A 10310-nucleotide genomic window follows, 5' to 3' on the forward strand; every position below is an offset into this window, starting at 1 on the left:
CTCTTATTCACATCACAACCTTTTCATTTCCATGATTTCTTGTCTACAGGTTTAGCTTTTTTGTCTTCAAGCTTAGCTAGCTACTCTACCTGCTCTCACTTCCTTTCTGTTCCTAAGTAATGTATCAACCCCTAACAAAACCTCTATCTCTTAGCTTATTGCTTCAGTTTCCCACCCAACTCCAAGAAAGAACAAAACTTCTCTTGCTTAATTATTGTACCTCTCAAAGAAAACAAATTGCTATTTTACTCTCTACCTTCTCCTTCATAGTAATTAGAAGAAGAGAAGAACGAAAGATTTTTGCAGCAAGAAAACCCAATAAGTACCTACATTGATCACAAACCACATTTCTTTCTTCCCATGAAAACTTGATCACCAAGTATCCATCAATGGAGGCACAACCATCTTCGCTATCACCGTCATCTTCATCATCTTGCAGTACTAATGATAACATTATGCCGCTTTCTTTCTCTCCAGTTTGGACTGAATCCGATAAAACAGAACCACTGCAAGCTGTGAACCAGGAGAAGGCATCCACTCCCAGGTCAGATACTGAATTGCTGAGATTTATGGACCTCACTGCCAATGGTGGGATGAGGTGGGAGGATGTAGAGGACCGGTTTGACCGGCTTGCCATCACACATTGCCAAATTGATCCAGTTATAAAATGGTCTGATTTTGGTTTGTGCATAGGTGAGCAAACTTATATTAATATTTAAGGTTTCTGATACAAAATGAGGAGCCTATGCATACATGTACAAGTGACTGGTATATTACTTATGATAATGATACATTATCTATATTATTCTTTGAGAATATTTAGCTAGCTCCTTCATCAATATTATTGATCGATTTTGTGCTCAATTTTCCTTCTTTTTATATAACTTCGATTTTTGGTAGGGATGAAACAGTCGCAAGAGTTTGCTAATCAGCTATTAAGGGCTCTAAGGAAAAGCAAGGATTGCAATTTTTGTATAAGAAAAGCTGAACTGCACAGTTACTGGTGTCGTATGACTGACCCTTGCTTCAATTCAAGGATGCAGATTTTCTTTGACTTGTAATGATCCTTTATATTATAATGTTTTATATCCTATTTGCAAGAATAATAAATCCATTTTCTAAATTTTTGTATTTCTTTTTCAGGTGTGACAGAAACATGGAAGGAAGAATGACTGAGATCGATATTAAGCAGGTAACTGTGTACTGTCATGAAAAGCAGACCTTTAGCTAGCACCTCTTATGATAGTGAATACTTCATAATTTTGAGTTATACTTCAAATTTTTTGGCATCAATTTTGTGCTGATGCTTCCTGGTTTACTTGGAATGTTATGATTTTTCAGACTATTATACTAAGTGCTACTACAAATAAGTTATTTTTGACACCTGAGGAAGCAGAAGACTATGCTGCTTTGGTCATGGAGCTGCTTGACACTGAAAAAAGAGGCTACATTGAGGTATCATTCAATAATGGAAAATGGATTCTTAGAAAAACAAAAGGATATAACATTGACTTCTGAAGGTTTCTGACTACCTTGCAGCTTCCCCAATTTGAGACTCTTTTTAAAGTGAGCTTATCAAAGGCCTCCTTCTCAAATAACCACTTGTCAATCAGACATGATCCGTATCACAATTTTGACCGAGTTCAGGAGCCAAATTCCAGGATAGAAATTTTGTTTCGATCTTATTGGCGACGAGCATGGATAGTTTTGTTGTGGTTGACCATATGTAGTGCACTGTTCACTTGGAAATTTCTGCAATATAGGCATAGAGCAGCTTTTCAAGTAATGGGGTACTGCCTATCCTCTGCCAAAGGTGCTGCTGAAACCCTTAAATTCAACATGGCTCTAATTCTCCTCCCTGTATGTCGTAATACAATTACATGGCTCCGAAGGAATCGTTCAGTCAACTCGATCATTCCATTCAATGACACTATCAACTTCCACAAGGTAATGTTGCTCATTGTCATAGCTCAGCTCTAATAGTAGAAAACTTTCTCCACAAGAAATATTTTGAGCTATTACTAACACAGATGATAACCTTCTCTATGTATAGCTCATCGCAGGAGGGATAGTAGTAGGAGTTATCCTACATGGTGGTTGTCACCTAGCCTGTGATTTACCAAGAATTAGTGATTCAGATCATGTAATCTTCAGGCAAACAATAGCTGCCCAATTCGGGTACCATCAACCATCATACTTTGAAATATTGTCCACAAAGGAAGTGGCATCAGGGATTGGTACGGTAATACTAATGGCCATAGCATTCTCACTTGCAACAACATGGCCACGCCGGGGGTCACCTTCACTGCCTAAGTCTGTCCGGAATGTCACAGGATACAATACCTTTTGGTACTCACACCACTTGTTCATACCTGTATATGCATTGCTCATTTTTCACTCTATATTCCTCTTCCTTACAAACAACGTAAATGAAAAAACGGTAAGCCTTTCGATTAGTCCCCATGTATATGGAATATTAACTTCATAAAATGTCATGATGCTAACAATGTGCTTGAGCAGACATGGATGTACATTGCCATTCCAGTTCTGTTATATACTGGAGAACGAGTATTTCGAGCCATGAGATCAGGATTTTATGAGGTGGAAATGTTGAAGGTAATATTACAATATATACCATCATCATCCTTGTTAATTTGAAGGAGTAAGTTTAAAGTTTGGAAGTTTGTGCAGGCAAGTATTCATCCTGGAAAAGTTGTGTCCCTCAAATTGCACAAACCAAAAGGTTTCAAGTACCTGAGTGGCATGTACATATTCATCCAATGCCCTCAGATTTCACCATTTGAATGGTAAGCGTGTGTTACTTTTCTCCAACCATATATTCATCAGCTTTAAGATTAAATATAAGCAATGTAATATACTCTTTACCATGTTCTTTTCTCATTTCAGGCACCCGTTTTCGTTAACATCAGGACCAGAAGATGACTACCTAAGTGTGCATATTAGAACTTCTGGGGACTGGAGTTACCAAATATACAGTCTTTTCCAAGAGGTAAAGTGGAAAATAGTGAGAACAAAATGAATGAGAAGACTAAATTCCAAATCTCAGTTCAGTTTTTCTTATGAAACTTTGCAGGCAACATTATCTGGACTTAACAGTTACCCCAAAGTACACATTGATGGGCCTTATGGTGCTGCTTCCCAAGACCATGTCAAGTATGATACCATTGTTCTAATCGGTCTAGGCATAGGCGCTACACCTTTCATTGGCATCCTCAAAGATATTGTCAATGGTGCTCAAAACTCATCACATTGTGATCATCATGTATGGTTCTTAGTTTTGTTTTTCACTTGAGAAAATTGATTTCAAGCTGGCTACTGAAAAATTCTTCTGATTGCTATATTGAAATAGTCTGGTTGCAGAGAATGCAGCTCAAGAAAGTCTCCACTAAAAGCCTATCTTTTTTGGGTCACAAGGGAACAAAGCTCCTTTGAATGGTTTAGAGACATCATGAAGGAAATATCAAACTCAAGCGAAAAGCAGGTACAGGGCTGCAAAGGTTATACTTTCATTGCAACTGTTCATTGATGAAGTAAGGTTTAGCAGTCTGCAATGTGCATGCTAATAACTTGTGGTGATCATCCCTTAGTCTGTTGTGGAGATGCACAATTTCTTAACTTCTGTGTATCAAGAGGGAGATGCGCGCTCAGTTCTAATAAGTGCAATACAAGCATTGCATTATGCCAAAAATGGGATTGACTTTGTTTCCCGGACTCCGGTAAGTACTGCATCACAAACCCTTTCTTTCTATATCACTCATCAATTGGTTAGTATGGTGCATTTGGGGTATCTATACTCTATACTCTTTGCCTCACTGAGTGAAGGTTTATCTAGGAAAGCATCTTGATCTTATTTGTGACGAAATTTTCAGGTAAGAACACATTTTGCCCGGCCAAACTGGTCCAGCATCTTCTCAAAATTGGCATGTAAACACAGAAGAGCACGGATTGGTGAGAAACTCTCGGAAAACAGAAAGAAATTTATGTCGATTGATCACTGCTATATGCTAATTGAAAATTTGGGTTTTTTCTTGGACAGGGGTTTTCTACTGTGGCGCATCAACCTTAGCAAACGAGTTGGAGGGAATGTGTACCAAATTTTCGACCAAAACTTCCACGAGATTTGTATTTCACAAGGAGAATTATTAACAGGATTAGACATTTAGTTGCAACAGAAATCTCTATTGTATCTGTAGTCCCTGTACCAAATCCACAAACTAAAAATGAGATGAATCAAAACCTCCCAGAATGTGGTTCTCTTTCTCTTTCGTACCCACGGAAACTTTGGACAAAATATATGGTCGAACTTTGGCCATTGTCAACTCAGTCTCCTAAGAACCAAAAACTAATCACAGAAAGAACTGTTATTATTAAGCTCCGTTGTTGTATGTTTCATATCAACCCCGACTCATGGTACATGAATCCATGGCTTTTTCTTAATGAAATGATAAGAATCCAAGCCTTAATGAAAATGAAGTTTTAGGAAGAATGTTGATGCCCCTGCAAGTATGAAACACCGGCATCACTATTGTGTCAAAAAGACATTGTTACAATGGACATACCACATACCCACACACACAAATCTCTTTTGAGCACCCCGACAATGGTATCCGTTGGAAAACAAAGATGGCCAACAAAAATAAAACTTTATCACAAATGAACCGATACAATTTGTACAATCCTCAATATCTTGAGATGGATGTCTCAGGTGCGGAACTCAAAAAAAGGGAAAGGAATCCCAGAAACATCAATTTAAGTGATCACTAGTACAATTTTAGTGCCCAGAATTTGACCCTGGAGTAATTATTAGAATAACAAAATGATTCTCAAATGTAACATCTTTAAACTTCAAACCACAGTTTTTATTTCGTCACCATCAGATAAACTAGCCCTCCAGTGCTGATGCTCCAGATATAATCTCGATCAATTCTGTGGTGATAGATGCTTGACGGGTTCTATAACAGATAATCACAGTAACAACCAAGATCAGTCATTTAAACCTTAAACAGGAAAGGAATATCTTAAAAATAACAACATAAGTCTATACTAAAGAAATAGCCAATACCAAAAGAAAGTAATCTAATTAACTAGATAAGACCAAACAAGACAATTATCTTTATACACAAAAAATTAGGGTCATCGGATACGTGTGTGCGCGGGCGCATGCAATTGTATTGGGAGGGGTAAGAAAGAGACCTGTTGTAAGTGAGTGTGAGGCGATCAAGCATCTCTCCGGCATTTCTGCTTGAGCTGTCCATGGCAGACATCCTGGCTCCTTGCTCACTGCAAGCATTCTCCATCACCCCATTGAACAAGACCTGTTCAAAATATGAAATTCTTCTGTATGAATATGAGCAAGAAAACAAATTCAGTAACAGAAAATCCCCAACATGACAGTGTTTCGCCTTTTACATGCACCCAAAGGAATTGCTTCCATGACAGAGTATGAAAAAACAGTTATCACTGGCCCAAGGGAATACAGTATCAGCTCCCAGAGAAAACCAAAATTAATGATTTGGATGTTCAATGTTTAGTAGAATTAAGTGTTCAAGTTCAACCACACTGAAGTCCTTACATGATGGACAAAATATATTTCTGCCAGAAAACAGTTGAACAGGATTCTCTTTAGAGCTGCTATCCAGCAATTTAAGCAACCAAAAAAATAAAAAATCTAACATCAAAAAATCAATGCAATTTGAAGTGAACTGTCCAATCAGGTCAGGGTATTGATAATGATTTGCACTATAATAAATAACAACACAAGTGTGGCACATGACAATGATCCAATCCCAACTACCTAGGGAAATACAAAGGAAGGACTTACACAAGAAAATTGGAACTCTGTCAGATTCTGTAGAATTTCTGACTTTGTCTCGCCACCTTCAACCTCATACGAATCTAGGTCACCAAGCTTTCCACCAGCTTCAGACTCTTTCTCCACAACCTATGTAAACATTTGAAATCAATTATTCACTTACCAGAAATTTAAACATAAGACGGTGGGTAAAATGTGCATTTATAGAATTGAAGCATTCTTAATCTTATTACCTCTGGAGATAATACAGTAGAAACAGTTGGCAGAAATGAGACGACTGACTGAAATTTGTTGAAGACAACTCTCAAAGCATCGTATTCAACATTTTTTAAAATGTCGTCAGCTATGACAGATACCTGAAAGGACAAAAAGTACACTGAGAATGATTGCAAGAACTAGTCAAAGTTTAACACACATCAGTATAATTCCGCTTCACCATTTAAAGTATGAACAACAAACAATTCAGTGTTTGAGGGGCTTAAGGTAAAAACCTAAGCTAATGCATGGAACTCAGACAATGTAACTCATGTCACTAACTTAAACTAAAAGTTTGAAGAGGCCTCAACGAAATCCAAAGGTTGACTTAATATCAGATTTTTACTGGCTCCCCTCTATGACTCAAATGTCAGATGGTCTTCATGTAATATAAAAGTTACAGACTGACATTTGGCAGAAGAAAAAAATACATATACTAGCATGCGTAGCTGCAACCATAAGACAAAACTTATTTCTCTTAATCAATAAGGAATAAAAGCAAGGAACAAAAAGTGCTAACCTGGGCATAGTTCAAAGGATTCTTCTGCAACTCAGTTATGTTTAGCTCAATGTCCTTCTTTGAGTCACGAATCAATTGAGCTTTTGCTTTTTCCCCCAAAATTACATATTTTGTTTCTTTGTCAGGACCTAGGACAGTCAAAAAAAGAAGAAACGGCATTAATGCATACATAATTTGGAAAGATCAAAAGACTAACAATCAGCTTTGTGGCTTCCAAGAAATACCAGCAGTCAACTTGTTCAATGCCTTGCTTATTTTGACTGAAGTAGAGTTGATTCCACCACATAAACCTTTGTCTGAAGAGATGGTAACAATAACATCCTTCTTAACTTTGACACCTAGCATGAGAACAGAGAAACACATAATGAGGAAAACTTAAGATGATATCAATATGAATAAACAGATATATGAAACATACAAGGCATAGAATAGTAGAGTAATTTTGAGTTCCAGAGGAGCTACGACTTGGCAATAGTAACAGTATCCATTAAGACATTAACCAAAAGGAAATGTCGGTGCACTCATCACTACTGTTAGCCAATTTGAACTAACAGCTATCAATGACAAAATTTAAATGCTAGGTAATAAATGACAGAGACTAAAAGTAAAAAATAAAGCTTGAACAGCATATATTATGCTGGTAAACTTACTGGGGGAGTCGCCAAGAAGTGCTGTGAAAGGCTGCCACAGGCCACGAGAATTTTCAGCTTTGGATTGAATTGCTCGCAGCTTTGAGGCTGCAACCATCTTCATTGCCTTTGTAATTTTTTGGATACTCTTAACACTCTTCATCCGGTTTCTCACTGTATACAGTACCAAAAAACCACATTATCATTGGTCTTTATTAAAAGGAAGTGAAAACCAAAAGTCTATCACAAAAGGTAAAAACAATAACTAATTGATGGCAATGGTTCATACCGATTTGAGTTGAAATCGAGCGTACTCCCAGAGGGGCCTGCTCCCTGTCAACCCAAACCAAAAGATAATAGTTATATCAAGCGCAGACGCAATGATAAACAGTGGCAAAAAAATTTAACAAATGATTGATGTGTAAATCACCAGTGACAGCCAAACGCAGACTTACGAACGGATGCACAGTTGCAAACATGACTATCCAAACGTCCACAGCATCTTACAACTCAACATTACCCTAAGTAGTCAGACTATAATTTTCGGTGCTCAATTGTATCATTTCATTCATGGTCGTGGCGTTTTGCATTTCTCAGATAGCCAGATTCACCCAACACATTGCACTACCGTTGTTATCTACAGTTGAACTATTTCGAAAACCAAAAAAAAAAAAAAAAAAAACCTAAAGCTGAAAACGGCTGGTTCTCTAATCTTAGCGTTTTGATTCACAATTTCAGTCTTCCACAAAATTCATCAATAACATGGAACGAATAAGAATGCAAAATGCAACCACAACAGAGCAGATTTGAATGAGAACGTACTCGGCGGGGAAGATGGAGGATCGGACGGCGGCGATTGGATTGGGGGAGATGGCGAAACGCCTCCCTTCTCGTCTGAGAGCAGCCATGGCCATTGCTTTGAGATTGGCGGTGATCGATTACTCGAAACCCTAACCCTAGAGGAGGTGGATGTTCGGATCCGAAGAATAACGAGAGCGAGCTCCGGTGCGGCTTCAGTCTCTCGCAGAAGAGGAAATGTGTGTGTGAGCGAGAAAGACCTTTTTGGGCTTATATGCGGATGATGCTTGATACGTGCAATGGGGATGAAACGACGTCGGCTCGTTATTTTTCGCGGAGTGAGGACGCCACCCAAACCTTACCGCGTGTCATCGACTGGCTAAGGGCCAAGGTAGCACCAAATATTCGTACAATCTTTTCGGAGGATGGCGTTTTTTTTTTTTTTTTTTAAGGGTCTGAAGGTATTTGGACGTGGGGAGGCAGTCTCACTCTCACAACATTACGATTTACGAACCACTAACATTTGGGTCCAGTGCTAATTACCATGTGAGAGCAGTCAAATCTCGTTGGCTCAAGGTTTTTCACCTTGAAAACCCGCGACATTTAATAGTTGGGTCTCGTGATGACCTAGACTCTCTAGAAGCCGACACCTTCACCAGCGTCACATGGATCCCGCCCAGTACTCAGCAACATACCAATGAGAGACTTGTGCATGTTGGCGCTCAAACTTGGGTGGGAGTTCTACTCAAATAAGTGTCTTGTCATTCATGCCAATCCTCATTGGCTTTCGGAAAGTGGGGTTAAAAACAAAACCAAAAACTAAAGCCGAAAAAAAAAATAAAACCAAAACATTGCACTTATTTTTTTATTTTTTTTATCAACAATCGAGAATACACAATCATACGATGTGGCAAGGTTGGTTGAGTGACATAGCATGAAACCTCCATCTCTACCATCCGAGTCTCAGCTCCCACCAATTTGTGGCCAACATATTTAAGGGGCCTTCGGGTTTGTGCACTGAGGCGAGAGATCAGTTTACCTTTGTTGGAAACTTGGAATACTAAGAGCAACTCCAACAGATTCCCTATTTTACAGCAATCTCTAAAATCTCCATATTTTTTCTTAAAATTTTAGAGATTGCTGTAAATATAGGGAATTTGGTTTTCTCTTTCCTCACTTTCCCTAAAATAGGGATAGTTATAGGGAATCTGTTAGAGCAAAAGAGGCTCATTTTTTCCTAAAGTAGAGAAAAATCAAAATATAGGGAAGCTGTTGGAGTTGCTCTAAGACCTCATTGGGTGGGGGGAAACGATGATGCATGACTTGATGCTTGGTGTGGGAGGATCTGACTGGGGCGTCTTCTACTTCAACTTCTAATAGGCCATGAAATATATCAAAATCATTCTCAACTAGTCTGAAATGAATTGAAGCGTGTCAAAAGTCTGGTTTGGATATGTTTTGATTTGTATCAAACAATGTATGTCATTCATCTATTATACATCTAATTGAACTAAAGTTACAACATTAACGATAAATTTAAGTACTTGTAATAAGATCATAAGTGAAGTTATAATCTCTAATGGAATTAAAATTACACAAAATTGACAATAGATATGGGCCATATGGCCAACATTCCAGTACTATAGCACATATATATATATATATATATATATATAGGCCCATTATGAGGCGGACGTCCGTAGTGCCCCAAAAGTGTGGACGTCCATGCTTTCTTCGCGATCAGGCGCCGACGGCGGCGCAGCTCTTACCAGACGGAGACCAGGGGCATCCCGGACTGCTACACCATGAAGATGAAGGCCAAGGAGATCGAGGTTGAAGGTTCTGGGCAGCGACCTCACCTGAAACTTCAAGCCCGATCAAGGTGGATTGCAAACTGGTAGCCGGCGAGTCCACCGGCAAGAAGAAGCTCAAGAGCCGCGCCGCTTCTGATCCTCTCTGTGTGTGTGTCTATATATATATATATATATATATATAGTCATTCTAGTTAGTGATCCCTTATTTTGGTATTTTCTAGGGATAGTGCATTATACTAACTTTTTGATCACATTTTGGCAGCTCAACCGTTCAGTTTTTAGGTCCTAATGTATAGATCATTTTTGCAAATTTTCAGTCAAATCAGTGATCGTTAAGGTATTCAAAACGGTGATTTAAAATTATAAGTATGAGCGGTTCAAGTTTGACATATTTGGTTCATCCATTGATTTAATCTAGTTTGATACCGTAGCAATCACCGATTTGGTTGAAAATTTGCAGA

The 10310-nt window shown here is 38.4% G+C and overlaps 2 protein-coding genes across 3 annotated transcripts; one reads left to right on the forward strand and one right to left on the reverse strand.

Moving 5' to 3' along the window:
* Window positions 1–107: 107 nt before the first annotated feature.
* Window positions 108–4281, forward strand: LOC133746241 (respiratory burst oxidase homolog protein A-like). 2 transcript variants are annotated; one of them, XM_062174419.1, is made up of 14 exons: window positions 112–693; window positions 901–1057; window positions 1144–1192; window positions 1342–1455; window positions 1540–1947; window positions 2054–2440; window positions 2521–2616; window positions 2692–2807; window positions 2908–3010; window positions 3095–3283; window positions 3371–3502; window positions 3609–3737; window positions 3891–3969; window positions 4058–4281. In XM_062174419.1, exons 1-14 carry the CDS (start codon window positions 390–392, stop codon window positions 4165–4167), a joined length of 2373 nt encoding a protein of 790 aa, XP_062030403.1. In that variant the 5' UTR covers window positions 112–389; the 3' UTR covers window positions 4168–4281. The 2 variants fall into 2 exon arrangements, with proteins under 2 accessions (XP_062030404.1, XP_062030403.1); XM_062174420.1 differs by lacking the exons at window positions 3891–3969; window positions 4058–4281 and having other exon boundaries at window positions 108–693; window positions 3382–3502; window positions 3609–3736.
* Window positions 4282–4645: 364 nt separating this feature from the next.
* LOC133746419 (ATP synthase subunit gamma, mitochondrial) lies at window positions 4646–8294 on the reverse strand. The gene is made up of 9 exons (XM_062174607.1): window positions 8060–8294; window positions 7527–7570; window positions 7259–7411; window positions 6833–6946; window positions 6609–6736; window positions 6067–6189; window positions 5843–5962; window positions 5215–5336; window positions 4646–4973 (listed from the first exon to the last, which is right to left on the reverse strand). Exons 1-9 carry the CDS (start codon window positions 8149–8151, stop codon window positions 4904–4906), a joined length of 966 nt encoding a protein of 321 aa, XP_062030591.1. The 5' UTR covers window positions 8152–8294; the 3' UTR covers window positions 4646–4903.
* Between the last annotated feature and the right edge of the window lie 2016 nt (window positions 8295–10310).

Source organism: Rosa rugosa, chromosome 4 (genome assembly GCF_958449725.1).
Source record: "Rosa rugosa chromosome 4, drRosRugo1.1, whole genome shotgun sequence".
In the NCBI taxonomy this organism is placed as follows: Eukaryota; Viridiplantae; Streptophyta; class Magnoliopsida; order Rosales; family Rosaceae; genus Rosa; species Rosa rugosa.

Bases quoted from the DNA above. Each gene is read 5' to 3' on its own strand.
- LOC133746241 (XM_062174419.1), top strand. From the start codon at position 390: ATGGAGGCACAACCATCTTCGCTATCACCGTCATCTTCATCATCTTGC. The intron at 1,456-1,539 runs GTATCATTCAAT...ACTACCTTGCAG, and splicing joins AAAAAAGAGGCTACATTGAG to CTTCCCCAATTTGAGACTCT. The intron at 2,441-2,520 runs GTAAGCCTTTCG...GTGCTTGAGCAG, and splicing joins ACAACGTAAATGAAAAAACG to ACATGGATGTACATTGCCAT.
- LOC133746419 (XM_062174607.1), bottom strand. From the start codon at position 8,151: ATGGCCATGGCTGCTCTCAGACGAGAAGGGAGGCGTTTCGCCATCTCC. The intron at 6,947-7,258 runs GTAAGTTTACCA...TTCTCATGCTAG, and splicing joins ACTTCTTGGCGACTCCCCCA to GTGTCAAAGTTAAGAAGGAT. The intron at 6,190-6,608 runs GTTAGCACTTTT...TTGTCCTTTCAG, and splicing joins ATCCTTTGAACTATGCCCAG to GTATCTGTCATAGCTGACGA.